The sequence below is a fragment of the Lipotes vexillifer genome, unplaced genomic scaffold (genome assembly GCF_000442215.2).
Source record: "Lipotes vexillifer unplaced genomic scaffold, Lipotes_vexillifer_v1.1 scaffold180, whole genome shotgun sequence".
Classification (NCBI taxonomy): domain Eukaryota; kingdom Metazoa; phylum Chordata; class Mammalia; order Artiodactyla; family Lipotidae; genus Lipotes; species Lipotes vexillifer.
The window spans coordinates 1,118,855-1,139,334 of NW_006796149.1; the positions used below are offsets into that span (position 1 = coordinate 1,118,855).

Genomic DNA, 20,480 nt, shown 5'->3' on the forward strand with positions numbered 1-20,480 from the left:
CGTCGGTTCTAACACAAGAGCAGTGGAATAATCAATCACTGCCAAGGAGGTAGGGGTTATTTCAGCCTACAGACCAAATGGAGTCCCCAGCCTGTTTTTTGTATAGTCCACAAACTTGGAATGTTTTTTACATTTCTAGTGGTTGGAAAAAAAATACCTTGTGACATGTGAAAATTAAAGTTTTGTTAGAGAAGAGCACAGTATGCCCATTTGTTTAAAATTGTCTGTGGATGCTTTCTCACCACACTGGCAGAGTTCAGTAATCGAGATAGACTCATGGCCTGCAGAGCCCAAAATATTTACCGTTTCAGAATGAAAAAACACGGATTACAAGAATTTGGCCCTACTCCTTTGGTTACTCACAGTCCTGATGCTTCCCGCCAAAACATAAGGAAAACAGCACCAAGTTCAAATTTAGTGTAACCAACATATCGTGTCTAACCTGCTTTTGACAGTTCTGAGTAAGTCGTCTTTAGTAGTCTACTGTTGAACCTAAGCCAGAATACTTTGTAAACTTGCTAGGTTATAATGAAACGAGTTATTGGGATTTACTAATCTAGATCATGAACTATTTCAAAAGGAGTCACATGGTGGGTGAATATGGATCAGGAATATGTAAAATGGAAATGTGCTAGTTATTCCACATGATAGGAACCTGAGTTACCAAATCTTTCATAATTTCTAAAACTTTTTTGTCCCATAGGTAAAAATGCTTAGCAGAGCAATGTTAAAGCTCCTTAATGAGCACCATAAAATGTACTTCTATGAGGTCATGGGATTTTTCAGTTGTCGCTCTGCTATGAGACAAGGAAGGTCTAAATATTCAGACAATTACCATATGCTTCTCCAACCAACCAGAAACAACTACATCAAGTCCACAGCGGCTCAGCTTGGTTAGCAAGTCTGCATTCATACGCTTTCGAAATGCTACGCCAACTGGCACATACGAAATGAGATCAGCTAAAGGGTAGCAAAGGTGAAATTGCAGGGAGAAGGGAGGACCCAGACGCTTCAGGTTGAGTTCCATACTTAACAGGAAAAACTTCAGTCCAACTCCCAGTTTTGCAGCCAATGGGAACTTGTCCAATTTGTAACATAAAGCTGTAGCAAAGTCAACTCTTGGAACAAATCCTCCCAATTTCCAACCTCAATGATAAAAATGGAAATTAACTCAGGGGGTGGGGGATTTGGTTAAGGAAACAAAGTATCACCAGTCTGCATGGTGGAGTACAGATTTTTATTCTTAATATTTCAAGTTATTACAGTCAACATATTTTGCTTTTGTGATCAAGTCATTTAAAAATAAACCCCTGGTATTTCTTAAACTAAGCAGCATGCTAAATAGCTAAATGAAATGTTGCCCCCAGCCCCAAAATACATTATTCCAATGAAATATTACATTTTTTTAAATAGATTGTTGAATTAGCTGCCCTATAATCATGGCATTTTTTTTTTGCCACCTTTTGTAGGTAAGGTTGTATTTTTAAACCTTTGCTACTGCAACTAACAAAAAGTTGATGTGGCTAGAGTAAGTAGCCAAAAGATTCCTGAACCATCAAATAGAAAAATAAAGCCGATTCCTATCATTCCCATGATACCATTTAGTTCCATTTAGCTAAAATTGTGTTTATGTCTTAAAGGATACCGGATTTCCCCGCCACACTCTCCTTTAATAGTGCTAAACCATAGCACCTGTGGCTATTGTGTATTGATTTACTTTTAAATGTTCTGAAATATACGTATTAAAAGTGTGTTCTTGGTGTAGAACAGTGTTTAAGTTCTACATAATTTCAAATCTGAGATCTCATTACACAGCCTCTGAGAGGACCAAGACTAACTAGTGTGGAAGCAAATCACAGCAAAGGAGACAACAAAATTTAAAAATCACATGAAAAACAAAGCTCCTATTAATACCTCAGGATTTCAGAAAAGCTTCTGAATGGGCAGAGTTGACTTTCAAGAAGGACTTATCAATATATTCAGAGTCTTTTCCTCTCGCAGGGCTTTGCACATGCTGTTCCCCAGCCTGGAGGTGTTGAATCCAGAACAGCGGCCCCTCCCCAGTGCTTACTTCCCTTCTCCATCAGAGTCGAAACTGCTCTTTGTCCATGCCCCCCCTCCCCCATTAGATTAGAAGGTCCACAAAGGAACGTCCCATGCCAGTCTCATACACTTAATCATCCCCAACAAGTAGTAGTGTTGGGCACATATTAGGCACTTTTACTTGATGAATAACTGTCCATAAGCTTAGTAGTTACAAAGTCAAAGGCTTACAAGCGAGAAGAACTACATAAAGGAGCAGGTGGGCTGGGAGAGGACTCTAACCAGCTGGAGAGTCACTGAATTAAGAGAAGAATGACAAGCTCTTCTTAGGATGGCTGCTACTCAGCTCCTCCCAGAAGGTACCCTACATAAGGCAGGTCATGTCTGCTGCTGCCAGAACTTCAGATCATTCAAATTACCAGAATTCTAGATTTTCATGTGAGTCTCCTGATTTTTTTAAATGTTGGCACTGAATTCAAAATGTTTTAACCAACCACACTGTGTGGGCCAAGGAAAATAGGCCCCAAAGCCAGATGTAGCTCTCAGTTTTTGAACTCTTATCCTGGACTCTTCCAGAGCCCCTTAAATCCTAAGAAAGCTCAACACACTGGTTCTTGTTTCATCTCACTGGTTGAGAAAGGAAGTATTACCAAAACAATGGGGACTCTTATCAAAATTATGAAGGAAAAAACCATGATGCCATGGAATTAGGAATTCATGTATTTAAAATGAAAACAGTGAATTATTTCATTTCTGTATTTCTATAACTCAAAAACTAGTAGATATCAGAGGCCTATTTTAGATACATTTTTGTAGAGCAAGAGATTTAAATCTGGAATTTTATAACTTATAAATCACTATGTAATACTAGCTATCATCATGAGTAGTGCCATCTGCAATAAATAAAGCTGACCTCTAACTGCTTGAAGTGTTCACTCATTTTGGCCCCAGAATGAGATTCAGTTTCCTTAGTGGCAAGACAACTTCTAAACAGCTCAAGAATTGTTATAAATGACAACTGCTGTTAAGTCTTTAAATTTACAATATTAGGGTTATGAACAATTTTATTCTGAGTTAAACTAGCATTTGTTTCCAAGCAATGCATTTATTTGGAAGGATACCAGTTACCAGTCATCAAAAACTTTTGTATGTTGAAAATGTAATTTTAATAGATAATTCTTCATCTTACATAGGAGCACAATAAAATACACCACATTCTGAAAAAACTCCAGAAGTTACGAGAATAAGAGGGGGGAAAATTCAGATGGGCTACAATATCCATTACCTTAAACTGCAAGAGACAAAGGTTCCAACCCACAGGTTAACATTTACATACTTATGACTGACTACATTTATGTCTTAAAAATAACAAGAATCAGGAATTAGATATGGAAGGGTGGGAAAGAACAGTTTTGTGGGGGAGGAACTCTGTCAATGCAGAAAAAAGAGTTGATTATCAAATTAAAGAATAAAAGGAGCTCCCGTAGCAAATATTAGAGGGATGACAGTAAAGAATCATTAATTGAGGATATGATGCCCTCTAAGGGAGAAACCTTTCTGATGACACTTATGCAAGCTGGCTGCTTGAGATTTGCTCAGCAGGTCTGTAAGAAAGACTCATAAATGGCCTGAGCAAACCCCAAGTGATTATCAGATTGGTGTTTCCTAATAACACACACCAGTGGTCACACATGAAGTTCTGAGACAAGAACTAAGAGCAAGGTCATAATGCAAATGCCAGACACAAATGTGGCACATGTGAAAGTCCCACATAAAGCCAGTCACGAGTGTGGCTGTGCTGTGACTCTCTCTCCTCTACAGTAATTTTCAAACATTGTGGCAAGACACCAATGATCATCTAACTAATCAGACAACACAAACACATTTATTTCAAATTTCTAGGAGGTAAAAAATGTCACATACTGATGCTTTAGGCATGCTCAGGGCCAGCTTATAAATACTCCATTCAGTGATATATCTTAACACAAATTTTGCATTAGTGAAAAGAAACTGGCAAAATCCTCCTCTCGCCATTCAATTTGTCAGACGTTGAAGACCGAAAGAGAATGTTCCATCAGTTTTAATTTTTAAATACGATTGTCACATTGGGAAAAATGAAATAAACACAGTAAAATAAACTGTACAAAGGCAAAGTAGAATAACAAAAAATATTTTACTAAAACATAAGATTTACAGAAGTTTCCAGACAAGCCATACAAAATGGTCACAAGCTTTTTCTTGAAGGGAGGATTCTACACTTGACAGCAAAGTCACAATGTTATTAGTGAGGGCTGTGATGTTTGTTTAATGTTCCCATTTTGGTTCAAACAATCAAGCTTGTCCATCTACAGTGTCTAAATAAAGTTAGACTTGGCTAGAGAGCATATTCTAAAGAACTGGTTAGCTGCTTTTAACCAATGCAATCAGATCACCATAAAAAGGGGGAAAGGAGCCCATAAAATTAAAATAAAACTACCTTCCCCCCACCACCAAAAAAATAATAATAATAAAGAAAAACACCCACACCCCTGCAGCTAACCCTGACAACTACGTTCATTCACAGTGCTTTATACTCAAACCATGATGGGGAAATGAATAAAAGCAGAGAAGGGCCACTGCTTTTAAACGCTTCACAACAATCCAGATGACACTTCTAGCCTCTGCTCATGCTTTACAACAGTGAATCAGGACAAGACATAGATTTGCTAATGTGCATTTAATCACCAAAGGACTGAAGATGTCTGGGCTTTTATTCTGTAATGTTTCTAAGACTGTGTCCATTAAATGCAAACAAAAAAGGAAGAAGTCTTGGCAGAACAAGAGAAGTGATGCACACTTGATGATCGGATCGATTTAAATATTATTCATGGCATATAGCCTAGTCCATGCTCTAGCTGTAGACAAAAATAAACACGCAATTATTACTTTACTTACTTCAATATGTTCCTTTCCAAACTCTATAAAAAGTAAACTAACAGTATTAAGTTAAGTATGGAAACAGCATGCTGTAATCCCTTAAATTCATGCCATTTTCTATAATCTGGATCAGGGCAGAAAGATTGTCTATATGTCTAATTACCAAAACACTACAATAGAATTTTAAAGTTCTACAAAATTCAACAGGATGAAAAGAGCTGTCTTCTTTTGTCTCCTTCATTTCTAGACATATAATGCTCCTCATTAATTATGTTAAAATCTGTAGCAAGAAGCTTACTGATTTCAAACTCCCTAACTAAAAACTGACACATAGTTTAGTTTAATCAAACAGATTGCAAAAACAGCTCAAAGAAGCTTAAAGGTCTTCCATTATCTTTAAGTATTGCTAGATGAATGGCAGGCACTCAGGTATTTGTTAAATCACGTGTAGTTATGCAAGAGTCCAAGATCTCCCAATTACAGTTCCTCTTTAAATTTGGGAGTCATGTAGCAGGCTATAAGATGGCGTTTGAACATCTTTTGTTAAGAGGTTATTTACATACTATAAGAAAGATCTGATTTTTTTCCTTTTAATGTATTTTTTCCTTTTCTTGTTAAGACTCTAAATGATGTTTTTAAGACGGTGGTACAGGGGAATTCCCTGGCGGTCTAGTGGTTAGGACTCGGTGCTCTCACTGCCCAGGAGATCTTAGGCCCAGGAACTAAGATCTGGCAAGCTGAGCACAGTGCAGCCCCCGCCCACCCCACACCCCCCAAAAAAGGTACAGGTTGTTTTTTAAAGTGGAGAATGAATATTAAATACCTGTTTCTATGGCTTGGGCTTCGTTGGTCTTCCACTGCTCCGCTACATCATTTGCTAATGGATCATCTGGATTGGGAGCACTTAACAAAGCCTGGATCGATAGCAGAACTGTGCGGATCTGCAGTGCTGGGGACCACTTATCTACGAAGGCAACAGGCCCAAAATGACCAAGCATGAAAAAAACAGCCACAGAACTGCTGCATTTCCCTCCTACAGAGTTCTGTGGTCTTTATATTATATAAGGTAAGATTACAATATTCAGATTCTCAAAAGGGAATGCTTAAGAGAAAAAGGAGAAATCTTAATAGCATATAATGATAAAGATAACACTTACCTTTCAAAATATCTAAACATATTCTTCCCAACTTGTCTACATTAGGATGATAAATTTTGGTCATGAAACGTACTTTAGGGGCTGCCATTGGGTATTCTTCTGGAAGGAATAGTTCAAGTTTAAAAGTCCCTCCCTCAAAGGGGGAATCCTGAGGGCCAGCAATGACCACATGAAAATAACGGGCGTTGCTCTCATCTGGCTCTGCTTTAATGCCGGGAACTGGCTCTGCCAGCAAACGCTGGGTTTCCTACAACAGAAAAACATAACACATTTGTGAAACAAATATCATTTTGCTAAACACCAAAATAAAAGTTAGAAAATTTATCTCTTGGAATTGGACATAAAAGAACCTCTCCAATTTCCCAAATGGTTTTTATTTAGCTTAATAAAATGCAAAGTTCAAAGGAAATTCAAATAATCACAATCAGCTGAAAGCAACTGCAAGCAAATATTGATGACATCATATACAATTCCAGCTACAAATGTCTACAAATATGTTGAGAATAAAATTAGACTAATGAAACTGATCTTATACTCAAGGGAAAGAGAGAAAAAAAGAAAACAACACTAGAATTACTACATAGGTAAAGTAACTTGCTCTGTTTAAACTTTACCATAACCAAGCTGTTTAAAAAGTAAAGTTAGTTTTTAAAGCCATTGAAAAATCTCCCCTCTTAAAAATATAATGGAACAAAATAAGTACAAGTGCCTAGGCACTTAAACAGGGCTAGAGAAATATACACAACCACGCTGATTAGTCTCTAAAATTGACAACGACTCAAATGGACCCTTCCTGCTCCCTCAGCAACCATATCATTAGTTCTCTTTTCCATCTTTCTCCCTCTCTCCTAAATAACTGTAATATCCTTCCTCCTCTTTGTTCAAACCTCCAATATCTCCATCCACATCCTCACTTTTGGCTGATAACTCTGCTTTGTATTTCATGAGAAAATAGAAACCTCCTTAAGTTCCCACTGTAGCATTTGTATACCAACCCGCATGTGTGTGCCCGTGTGCTCTCCGCCTTTTCTCCTGTTACTAAGGATGATATGGCTGTCACTCTGGCTAAGACCAACCTCTCCTCTAGATCTTATCTCCTTCTCACCTACTCAAGAACATTGCTCTAGCATCGCTTTCCTCTCCTGAACCATCAGTTTCCCCTCTTTATTGGATCTTTCCCCAAACTACAAACTTACTGTAATTTCTCGCCCAAAAAAGGAGAAAATGACCTTGACCTGACTCTCCCCCACCAGCTATCTGCCCCATTGCTTTGCTCCTCTTTGAAAGTTATCTATACTTGCATGTCTCCAATTTCTCTCCTCCCCTCCTATCTTGAACACAACTCTCCAATCAGGCTCTAGCCACCAACCTGCTTGTTGAGGTCATCAATGATTCCCACATGGTAAAATCAAATGGCTAATGCCTGATCTTCATCTTAATTGACTTTAACACAATGCCTTACCCAGCTGGTCTGCCCTCTCCTTGGTCTGCAAGGCTTCATCCAGCTTCTTGCAGCTGGCTCTCTTCCTACTTGTACACTCTCCTGGCTCTCTTCCTACCTGTATGGCAGCAGCTCCTTGCAGTTTCTTCCTACCTCCCCAATACTCCAATATTGACGTGCGCCAGGGCTCTGTCCTAGGTCTTCTACTCTGCCTATACACTTCCAGAGTGATCTCATCCAGTCCAATGAATTTAAATACTCAATCCACTCCATATATGCTGAAGCCCCAAAAGCATATCCTGCACAGATATCTCCCTGAATCATGCCTCTTCTATCCATAACTGTCTGCTCGACAGCTGCTCTGAAATGTCTAATACGCATCCCAAATTTAGCATGACCCTTCCCCACCCTCAACCTGCTCCTCCTCAAAGCCTTCCTCGAGTCAGTTAACCAGAAATCCATCCTTCCAACTGATCCATCTTTTCCTTCATACCCCACCCATCTAACCTGATAAGCAAATTTTGTTGGCTTGAACTTCGAAATCTACCCGGAATTGGACAGAAGTCTCATCACTCCACTGCTACGCTTCTGATCCAAGCCACCATCAGCTCTCACCTGGCAGAGACTGCAACAGCCAACTAACTTGTTCTACCTGCTGCTGACCCTCAACCCCCATCTGTATTCCACAGAACTTTTAAAAATCAAAGTCCTTATAATGCCCCCCAAAAGAAGCTTTACATGATCCCCTCATTCCACCTATCTTTTAGCCATCTTCAGCTATGCTTCTGCCACCCTATCCCCCCTCCTCATGTGCTTTGTTCCAGCCAGACTAGCTTCTATGTAGTTCTTCAACCTGCGAGGCATACTCCTCCCTCAGGTGCTTTGTGCTCACTTTTCTTCCCCCAACTTTCTATAGAGCTCACCCACCCAGTTCCCAAGATCTCCATTCAAATGTGTTTTCTCAGTGAAGCCTCCATAATTGAATCTGCAAACCCCACTCCACCCTATCCCACACCCTCCCCCTCTATCCCTGCCCCCCCCACCACCAACTGTATCTCCAGGGCCTCCGAACATATTACATCTCACTTGTTTTGTTTGGAATGTAAGTAACACAGAAGGGGAGATTTGTGTTTATTTATTGCTATATCCTCAGCATTTGGAACAGTGCCTGGCACCATAGATGTTCAGTAAATATCTAACTGATTTATGAATCTATCTAATGTTACAAAGAACGAGGAATAAACAATCAGAAATTTCATCTTTAACATTAATGTTATTCAAAGCAGGATGAGCACATCACAAGAAGAAAAAGAATTCACTCAGGGGCTTCCCTGGTGGCGCAGTGGTTGAGAGTCCACCTGCTAATGCAGGGGACACGGGTTCGTGCCCCGGTCTGCGAAGATCCCACATGCTGTGGAGTGGCTGGGCCCGTGAGCCATGGCCACTGAGCCTGTGCGTCCGGAGCCTGTGCTCCACAACGGGAGAGGCCACAACAGTGAGAGGCCCGCGTACCGCAAAAAAAAAAAAAAAAAAAAAATCCACTCAGGTATGGGAAGAAATAATTTATATTTATAAATTATTTACCAGAAAAATGTTAATATTCAATATACAAACTGACAATAATAGTACATGTAGTTTTATATATTGGTAATATATTTTCAACACTTTGAATACGTATGTGTAGTCAAAAACATGTAGAACACTGCAGTATTTAAATATTTAGGTATGAAAATCAATGAATGAGAATGCTGTATTCACACTGCCTTCACTTAAGAAAAATTATACACCTTACACTACTTCACTCTACAGCCTGCAGCGCATATACTAAAAGATTTCTCTGTCAGCACGGTTATATATTGAAATAGTCACAAGATGCAGATACAAAATCAAATCCTGTCCCAAAATGTGTTAAACTCATTTAAAGTAATGCTTTTAGTACTTTAATTCAAGACTAGTTTGTTTTGTTTAGTTTTAATCATGGCAATGCAAGGGCAAATCAAAAACTGAAATGATATACACTACTTTCAGCAAAATATTCTTTAGATTCAAAGTAAAACATTTTTGGAGCATTAAAAATCTCAAGAGGCAATAAAGCAGCCTCCCATCTTGGGAAGTCCTCCAACATGTAACTAGAACAAAAGAGAAAAAGTAAAGATATCAGGATGAACAGCAGGCGTGAAGGAATGAGAAAAGAAGTGGATGGTAAAGTTCCTTGAATTTTGGCTCCTCGCCTCCATCCTCCTTTGGTTTTACCCCAGGTCTTCATATTTTTAGAAAGCCATAAAGAGAGAGACTGGGGGAAAAAAAGAGAAAGCTGGGGTCCAAGGGCCCCAAAACACCCTTCCCTGGTTAAACGAAATAGTAGCTCTATTCAAATCTATAAAAAGCTTCCAGAAGGGCCTCCAAGATCACATCCCAAAATAGCTTCAAAATCACTCTCTGTAGACATTGTCAGAGGCAGAGAGGGCATTCTCCTCATCTTCAGTTCACCCTCAAAATCAGACAGTCTTTCTAAAGAACGTACATATTAAACATATCATGTGGCCTGATCAAGTATCAGATTTAATCAGAACACATTCTAGAATAAGCTCTTGGGTATCAAAAACTTTTTGAAATAGTTTTTATATGCTCTCAAGTCCTAACGGATTTTGATATAATGAATAGATGCATAATTATTTGACTACACAGCACTGATTTCCCAAACCCACAGCATAAATTACAGGAGGAAAAAAAGAATAAAATCCAAACCAAATGGAACAATTCTCTCCCATAGAAGTCGATTTTTTCCCCTAAAAAGGCAAAAACTGGGTAGGAAATAAAATCCTTCCTGCTACTACTCTCACACATGGTTAACTCTGAAACACGTTCTAGTTTTATCCTATCCTTTGGTAGAAAGACAGTGAAGTATTCTTCAAGTCTAGAAATAATGGGTTCAAATTACTAGTGCATTGCTTAACTACAGTTTTGAGCAAGTAATTTACATTGCTCTGAGCCTCAGCTTCCTCATCTATATAGTTAACATTACCTCTCATGCAGAGGTGCTATGAAGAGCAAATGAGGTAACATTGTAAAAGGACTTGGCAAATGAAGTCACATAAGAAGGCCACAGTCACATTATAACCAACTCAGAAAGAATCTAGGGTAAGAACAAAGCACAGTAACAAGTCTCAAGATTTATTAAATAACAGTGTTTGTTTTTAAAGCAAACAATAACCTTTAGTTGCATTTTGTGATCCTATTTGTTTAAAAGCTATCCTGGGACTGAATCCCAGATAGAACTTAGGTTAGGCCATGCAGAATAGAAAGTAATGTAGACTAGTTTAGAAAATTGGTTACAAAAAGTAGAAAAGTACATAAAAGGAGAATATGAATTTAAGTGGCAACAAGATTAGGTCGCAGGGAAACTATGTCATCTTACAGAATGCATATAGCAGTTCATGCTACAAATACTTTAAAGGATTTAAATAACATCAAATTGATCTGATTATCAACAGATCTATTGGGACTCAAAGAGCAAATCCCAGAATAACACCACAGTAATGACAACACTTGACATTCAATCAACTAAACTCCATTAACTAGGACTTTTCTCGTTTTTAGGTTCAGTAATAATTTGTGTGCACTATGAAACAATGTAAGGTCTTACAAACTTTAAGGCAATGAATTATGTACAGTAAAATTTTAGATAATAAACCACTCTTAGAAAAAGAGTGGTAATTTTCATGTAGGAAAAGCTGTCCCACTTATTAACTGTATATACCCCCAACACATTATATGTACAGCAATTAGGTTTTTCCCCATTTAGAATATTCTCTGAAACACAAAACTGCAATTGTGGATCTTTTAGCTCATCTCGCCTAAGATCTGACTATACTCAATAACTATCAGGAACTCCCCTGGTGGCGCAGTGGTTAAGAATCTGCGTGCCAATGCAGGGGACACGGGATCGATCCCTGGTCCAGGAGGATCCTACATGCCGTGGAGCAACTAAGCCCATGTGCCACAACTACTGAGCCTGTGCTCTAGAGTCCTCGAGCCACAGCTACTGAGCCCACGTGCTGCAACCACTGAAGCCCACGCACCTAGAGCCCACGCTCCACAACAAGAGAAGCCACGACAATGAGAAGCCCGTGCACGGCAACCAAGAGTAGCCCCCACTCGCCGCAACTAGAGAAAGCCCACGCACAGCAGGGAAGACCCAACGCAGCCAAAAATAAAGAAATTTATGTTTTAGATAACTTCCTATATAGCCAACAGCTCTCTAAAATAGTTATATAACAACTATACTATAGCCTTGCAAGCATCAGCTACTTAATATTTTTGGAAGATTTAATATTTTAATAAAATGTTTTAAAATGTTTGGTAGTGGGGCTTCCCTGGTGGTCCAGTGGTTAAGACTGCGCTCCCAATGCAGGGGGCCCAGGTTTGATCCTTGGTTAGGGAACTAGATCCCTCATGCTGCAACTAAAGATCCTGCACACAGCAACGAAGATCCCATGTGCTGCAACTGAGACCCGGTGCAGCCAAATAAATAATAAAATAAATTAATTAATTTTTTAAAAAGTAATGTGGTAAAAAGAAAAAGGTAAAATTAATTTTAATATTTTATTTAACCCAATATATTCAAAATAGCATTTCAACACGTAACCAATATAAAAATTATTGATGTATTTTATAATCTTTTTTCATATTGAGTATTCAAAATCCAGGGTGTAATTTATACTTAGGGCACATATCAATCTGAACTAGACACTTTTCAACTGCAACCTCCACATGGGACTGGTAACTACCATATAGGACAGTGAAACACAAGACAATCCTGTTATGCGATGATTTTACTTACAGGTCATTAAGAATAATTTAACTTACTTCATATAGTGAGTAAAATTTGGTAGAGAAATTTTAAAGCATCACTATATTCCCATCAAAAAATTCTTTATGAAAAGTAACGTCAGGGAATTCCTCGGCAGTCCAGTGGTTAGGACTCGGGGCTTTTCACTGCCAAAGGTGCAGGTTTGATCCCTGGTCGGCGAACTAAGATCCTGTAAGCCCCACAGCACGGACAAAAAAAAAAAAAGTAATGTCAGAACATCTGAATCACTAATGACGGGAATGTGTGTTACTGTTTTTACAGTCACAAGATTGTGTTTGAAAATGATCTGTAGCAATTAAAAAAAAAAAACACTGCATGGAGAAAAATTAATTCAAACAAGGCAAGTTCACGATGAAATAAGGGTTAATCGGTGAGAAATAATTTTAATTTTTATGGTTCACACTACCCCCTAGTGGACATAAGACATCATCTACTTATATCAACCCGTTTTCCTTGGCAAATGAAAAATCTGACAATCATATAAGTTAAATATTTTACCCTAATTCACTGTTTTTTTAAACGCTTATCCTAAAGTTAGATGAGAATAATGATTCTAAAGGCATACCCTCCTCCTCCTTTTTCTCCCTCTACTCCCACACACTTAAATCTCATCATTTCTTAGGTGGTACACTCAGAGACGGAAAAATGGAGGTAACTGTTTCAAAGGCTCTGGATACCAAGATATCACTTTGTTGAAAAGCTTTATTTCCAGTCAGACTCATAAGTAACAGGAAAGTACGCCTGTGTTCCACTTGGAGTAACATCCAATAGATAGGGTGGGATGACTTGGGCAAGAAATCTCTCCATTCTAATTTTTCTCCTCAACCCAAGACCAGATCAATACTTCTGTTAAGTTCAGTGAAAAGGAATGGAGACTTAGGAGCCAGAGAAGAACTTTTCAAAGGCTAATTATATCCAACCAACTTATTTCTCAGGTCTGAATTTGTCTGGAAGCATCTCCCTAAACTTCCAGTTTCCTGCGCATTAATACCTCCACTCCTCTTACTATAACTAGCACAATAACTTGTCAGACCCTACACTATTGGAAGATGGGAATTCCAGCTAGCAAATGGTGGTGGTTAAGTGCTAAATAAAAGCTTCTTCCAGGAGTAAATGCATGCACACTCAGGTCCCACAGAGCTGACGAGAAGGATTACTATACCTGCTGTCAGTAACTTCTACCCCAGGAACAGCACGTACGATTATTCCAATCAGTGACAATGGACAAAAATCTGAAAATCCTACTAACAAACTGTGCATCCAACAAGGAAAACTATTAGGCTGAATTCCTTGTCTTCCTTGTCTACTACCCCCCAATTCTTTTGCCCCCTAAACTTATCAGGTTATGTTGCAGTCTGTTTCTTTTCCTCCCGCATCACTAGCCTGTAAATTCCATAAGGTCAGGGACTCTATGCAATTATCAAGCAATGTTCCCAGATCAGCAGAGAATCTATAAAAGCTCAAGTAATAAAAAAAAAAAACTAGGTCAAATACCAATTTAAGTGCTTTAAATGTATTACTAACTCATTTAATCCTCAGACCCATTTTACAAATGAGGAAAATGAGGAACTAAGAGTGACCACTTAACGGTATAACCAAAGCTAGCAAGTGACAGAGCCAGGTTTGAAATCCAGGCTATTGGGCTCTACTCACTATAGCTTCAGAGCCTGTTTTCTTAATCTCAATGGTAAATAGAAAGACAATTAATACAAACAGTAAATATCAAATGTTTGGTAGGACAATAAATAGCACAGAAGTTAAGGAAGGGCTTCATAATCATGAGGAAGTGCTTCATGAAAAAGGTAAATTAAGCCATGTCACTTATTTTTTTCTTTTGGGATTGTCAACTGAAGAAGTATATAGTCTTACTAAGATAAATAGGGTAGGGAAAAAAATCTGCTATATTTGATTTAAAAATTGGTATAGACCAATTTTTGCATTCTTTTTTTAAATTTTAATAATGGTTATTTTTTATTTATTTGTTTATTTTTGGTTGCGCTGGGTCTTCATTACTGCGCGCAGGCTTTTGACCTGAACTATCTGTTATATGGTAAGCCATTCTGTCTCTGATATTACAAAAACCATTATGCTCTGAAATGTTCTGTGACTTTGAAATATGAACTTACTAACAAATGTATTAATTCCTTATTTTGCTCATGGTATTGTGGCACCAACTAACTCTAAGTAAGAGTAAAACAGAGTCCCTTGCCCCCTCCCACCCCAGGAATTTATTTCAATGTGAGTATAAATATACATAAAAGTCAGGGTTTTTTTTAAACATCTTTGTTGGCGTATAATTGATTTACAATGTTGTGTTAGTTTCTGCTGTATAACAAAGTGAATCAGCTATACATATACATATGTCCCCATATCTCCTCCCTCTTGCGTCTCCCTCCCAACCCTCCCTATTCCACCCCTCTAGGTGGTCACAAAGCACAGAGCTGATCTCCCTGTGCTATGCAGCTGCTTCCCACTAGCTATCTATTTTACATTTGGTAGTGTATATATGTCAATGCTACTCTCTCACTTCGCCCCAGCTTACCCTTCCCCCTCCCAAAAGTCAGTTTTTGGAAGATGCGTTTTAGAATGGGTATCTCAAGGTCTTAGAGTAGGTACAGGTGTGAGTTAGGGACACTATATGAACAACAGGACTAGACTGGGGGCATATTTTTTCTTGGCTATTTCAAGAGACACTTTTAAAAGTTTTCTGGAAAGACAGAAACTTTATATCTCCATCTTTTTTTCCCTCTGTTTTTTTGAAAGATTTCTAAATATTGGCATCACAGTTAAAGACAGTATCAACTACTCCTTCATATAGCACTCATGAAATTCTTGGTGGTAAACATGTCCTTTGAATACCCAGCACTGTAATTAGTAGACTGATAGAAATTATGTTTCCCCATTTCTCTTGGTTTCTTATTTGATGATGCCATAACACTTCATGGCTTGAAATGACTTTAGCACCAGCTCAAAAAATAAAAATAAGTCTTTAGTGATTTGAATACTTTAACTGTCCATCTTAATGAATTCTCTGTCTTAGGAATGATATTTTAGACCTCTGAATGAAGAGAGGACCTAATAACTTAGTAACACTTCATCAGTGGGATTGCTATTGTGCCAAGGTACTTAAGGCACTGTTAATAAACCCATTAAAAAAAAAAACTTGCATATTTAAGATTCTGGTAGGGAGGGTGTAACTTAGGAGGTGGGGGAGGGAATGTCTTCTGAATTCATCCTGAATGGAAACAGGGAAAATTTTTAAATGCCTGTTCCTGTATGGTGAACACTAATTATGAGTGATACATTAGCAAAAACCAGTGAACACGTACTTTTTAAAAAATTCATCTTAAGTTAGAAATGATCTAGATTGTGGGTTTCTTTCTTTCTCAAAGTTTTAACTCATTGTTTGAAGTTGATAATTCATTTTAAGGCCCTTATGTGTGAGTTTAGACAGTTGTCTATAAATCTATCCACTATTAAGTAGCAGTAAAAATTCCCCATTCGTTCATACCTTTCGCTCCTCTTCCTTAGTGCAATGTTCAGGTTGGGAGCTTAAGAAGAATGCGAGGGACTTCCCTGGTGGCGCAGTGGTTAAGAATCGCCTGCCAATGCAGGGGACACAGGTTCGAGCCCTGGTCTGGGAAGACCCACACACCGCGGAGCAACTAAGCCCGTGCGCCACAACTACTGAGCCTGCACTCTAGAGCCCGTGAGCCACCACCAAGAGCCCATGCTCCGCAACAAGAGAAGCCACCACAATGAGAAGCCTGCACACTGCAATGAAGAGAAGCGCCCACGCACCGCTACTAGAGAAAGCCAGCACGCAGCAATGGAGACCCAACGCAACCAAAAATAAATAAATAAATATTTTAAAAACATAACCATTATATAATTAAAAGAAAAAAAGAATGCGAAAATTTGAAGTAACTGTTGTAGAAAATAGAAAAACTTATCTATGGTCACACAGAAGGACTGCCTGGCAGCAGAAGGCAAAATGAGGTTCGTAGTAGACCTTCATCATTGCTTCTGGCTACCCAACAGCTAGAACACCCTTTTTTGGGAAACACACTCCCCAACCTTCATGGATCCTCACCTCCCTCAACAGAAGCTTTAGTCTTATTTCCTAACTCTCTTGCAGCCTAGCATGTGAGACCTAGGCTCAGTCAAAAACCTGTGCATCAGAAGCTAAGAAATAAGGATCCATGCTGGAGAGAACAGCAGTAGTTACCTCTAGACAACCGGATCCATTCTGGAGAGAACAGCAGTAGTTACCTCTAGACAACCAAGTGCAGCTTCCTGTACTTGGCATCAGCAATCACACTGTAGTGTGTGTTGCATGCGATGCCCACAGTGAAGTCTGTGATGTGAGTCTGAGCCTTGTTCCTGACTGCCTCTCTCTTTGGCACTCCTAAAGACTGTGTTAGATATCTCATAACTCAATAAATACTACTGCAGATTAAAATAGCCAAAGTTGGCTTCCATTGTTTGCTGAAAACAAAGTCTAAATTAGACAGAAAAGAAAGTGAAGGAAAAGTTAAGAGCTAATAGACTGGGGACTTTCCTGGTGGCACAGTGGTTAAGAATCCGCCTGCCAATGCACGGGACACAAGTTCGATCCCTGGTCCAGGAAGATCCCACATGCTGCGAAGTAACTATGCCCGAGCGCCACAACTACTGAGCCTGCGCTCTAGAGCCCGCCAGCCACAACTATTGAGCCTGCGTACTGCAACTACTGAAGCCTGCGTGCCTAGAGCCCATGCTCCACAAGACAAGCCACCGCAATGAGAAACCCGTGCACCACAATGAAGAGTAGCCCCCGCTCGCTGAAACTAGAGAAAGCCTGCGCACGCAACAAAGACCCAACGCAGCCAAAACTAAAACTTAAATTAATTTAAAAAAAAAAAGAGCTAATAGACTGTGGGTAAAATGAAGAGGTTAAGAAGCAGTTATCTCTTTGGAATTAAATGGGGTCAAAGGAGGAGAGCACTGAAGCTGGCTAATTTCTTTATCAAAGAACTAGGGGCTTCCCTGGTGGCGCAGTGGTTGAGAGTCCGCCTGCCGATGCAGGGGACACGGGTTCGTGCCCCGGTCCGGGAAGATCCCACATGCCGCGCAGCGTCTAGGCCCGTGAGCCATGGCCGCTGAGCCTGTGGGTCCGGAGCCTGTGCTCCGCAACGGGAGAGGCCACAACAGTGAGAGGGCTGCGTACCGCAAAAAAAAAGAACTTCTACCTAGTTTAAGAGCCTTTAAAGAGGGAGCTAATTTACGTTAGAGAGCTAACTTCAACTGGGCATCCTGGTGTACCTACTAGGGAAAAAACTTTAGAGCTAGGAATCTGAACTTAATCCCAGTTCTAATTGTGCTAAATTGTTATACAACCTTACAAACTTTTACCTCCCCAATCTACTAAAATTTAGTCCCTTGAACATTTCAAAGGTTCTCTCTAGCACCAAATTTGGCTAAACATTTTATTATTGGAATGCGTTAAATCTTACTGCTATATGCTTCCTTCTACTGGACGGTCCCTTTTTGTAATACGCTTTAACCTTGTAATTACTGTTCAATACTCAGTATTTATTTCATCTTCCCTGTTGAGGGAAGGGATATAAATGAATATACTGTATCCCCAGTATCTATGACAATGCTTAATACCTAAAGGAAGAAATTTGTTGCGAATGATACCTGCTTTTCCCCCCAAGTTTATTTCACCTGCTCATTAAAGAAAAATACATATGAAATCAACTTAAAATCGCTCTACTCCTAATAACCAAAATCCGGTTAATATGCCAGTATATTTGTATTTGTTCTGACAAAGACAAAATGCTTAAAAACAGTTTAATGTGTTTACACTTTTTCACTTATTATGTCCCTGCACGGTGCTTTCCTGGTTGCTTTATAGATAATCAATATTCTTTGCAAACCATATGACATAAACAGGCATTTTTCCTGGCCTACCAGCTAGTGGCTACACTTCTACAACTACTATATATTATTTATTCAATCCTTTTCCTTGATTACTAGTTATTTCACGTTTCAAATGTGGCAATCACAGCAAAATTTAAGTGCTAAATGCCTAAGGACTCCACTAATAGGAAAGGCCTCTGTTGATATTAACAGACAAGAAGACAGATGGAAGCTCAGCAGTCAAAATTTTCAGTTAGGCAAACAAAAACAAGTTACAGTTGGTCCAGATTTGAATTCTCAATCCATCTGTGTCACTGACATAATTCTGTCCAAAATCCAAACCACCAGAAAGGAAAAATTAAGTTTTTTTCACACTCTGCATGCAACTGTGTGATAAATTAGGAAGCAATCCGATATTAGGGTCTATCTCCCCCAAATAAGCATCCTTTAACAAGTCCGCCACACTGTACAGCTCCAAGAGAGGACCATTCACATCACAGTCTGCATGAATGACACCCCTTGAAGTTGTGCAGCGCAAAATCCTAAATACTCTGGATTAAAAATAAAACTTCAGTTTAGCATCTGTAAAATTAAGTTTAGTATTGTCTAACACATGGAAAATTGACTACATATATGATAATTCTAATAAAATCAAAATATATTATTTACCCCAAACATCCCATTTCCCTACCCACTGTCGACAAATGGGTGTTCACTATGCTTTAAAAATCTATGCCCCATGGAACTTCCCTGATGGCACAGTGGTTAAGAATCCGCCTGCCATTGCAGGGGACACTGGTTTGATCCCTGGTCCAGGAGGATCCCACACGCCACAGAGCAACTAAGCCCATGCACCACAACTACTGAGTCTGTGCTCTAGAGCCCGCGAGCTACAACTACTGAGCCCATGCACCACAACTACTGAGCCCGTGCACCACAACTACTAAAGCCCATGCACTCTAGGGCCTGCGTGATGCAACTACTGAGCCCACGTGCTGCAACTACTGAAGCCCGCACGCCTACAGCCCACGCTCCGCAAGAGAAGCCACCGCAATGAGAAGCCTACACACTGCAACGAAGAGTAGCCACCGCTCGCCCCAACTAGAGAAAGCTCGTGCACAGTAACAAAGACTCAATGCAGCCAAAAAAAAAATTTATGTCCCATTTCAGAGTTATGTTTAATATTATCTATTTTGTTGAACAAATACGAAATGACAATCATAGGTTTCCCACACAAAAGACGTTCATTCTTCTTAGACTTAGAGTGAGGCAGTACCTTTGCAAAATCAGAAAACAGTAGTAAGCAATATTAAATAAGGGTCATAATTACATTAGGCTCTGTTCTATGCAATCCAACTCTCCCAACCACTCTAGAGCTAGATTAGTATATTAAGCAGATAAAGAAGCAGAAAGATCAAGTAAGGATGTCCAAGCTAGTACCTGGCAGAGCTAGAAATCAATCCCAGAGAGCCTGGCCCCAGATTCTGTAGTCCTTCCACACATAACCACACATCTCCACATACACAAAATCCTTTTGCTCTTGAGAATTAGGAAGTAGACTTAGGCCATTTAAGCCATAAAACATTATTTTGCCCACAAAGCAGTATTTGTACAATTTTGAAAGTCAACTGTCAGTTAAGAGGTAAGCAACTGACTAAATGCTACTGTGGCCTCTCCCATTGCGGAGCACAGGCTCCAGACGCGCAGGCTCAGCGGCCACGGCTCACGGGCCCAGCCGCTCCGCGGCATGTGGGATCTTCCCGGACCGGGGCACGAACCCGTGTCCCCTGCATCGGCAGGCGGACTCTCAACCACTGCGCCACCAGGGAAGCCCAAATGCTACTGAATATTGTTGGGAAGCAGGGGTGTACCTTCTGTAGAAGGCCATCCCTTACGCACTTTGCCACCCTACTGTTGGTCTCCCAACTATACCAGTTCCTACAGGTCAAGGCCCAGGTCTAATGTTTGCAGTCCCAATGCTGAGCACCACACTGTCTCACATTCTGTACCAGCTGAATGAACAGATCTAACTACTATTGACTGGGTAAAGGGGGATCCAAGAACTTCCAAAAACGGTAGGCCCAAGGCTTTAAGGAGCCAGATGGTGGCTGTATATGGCTGGAGCATGCAAAAAAAAAAAAAAAAA

The 20,480-nt window shown here is 39.6% G+C and overlaps 1 protein-coding gene across 1 annotated transcript in view; it reads right to left on the reverse strand.

Moving 5' to 3' along the window:
• Window positions 1-4,197: 4,197 nt before the first annotated feature.
• The window catches only part of UBE2N (ubiquitin conjugating enzyme E2 N), a 34,484-nt gene continuing 18,201 nt past the window's right edge, over window positions 4,198-20,480 (reverse strand). Inside the window, exons 2-4 of the mRNA XM_007468202.1 lie at window positions 6,117-6,363; window positions 5,783-5,923; window positions 4,198-4,937 (exon numbers count right to left, since the gene is read on the reverse strand). Of these exons, the coding sequence (XP_007468264.1) occupies window positions 4,897-4,937; window positions 5,783-5,923; window positions 6,117-6,363 (429 nt within the window). The 3' untranslated portion in view covers window positions 4,198-4,896. The remainder of the gene's footprint in view (window positions 4,938-5,782; window positions 5,924-6,116; window positions 6,364-20,480) is intronic.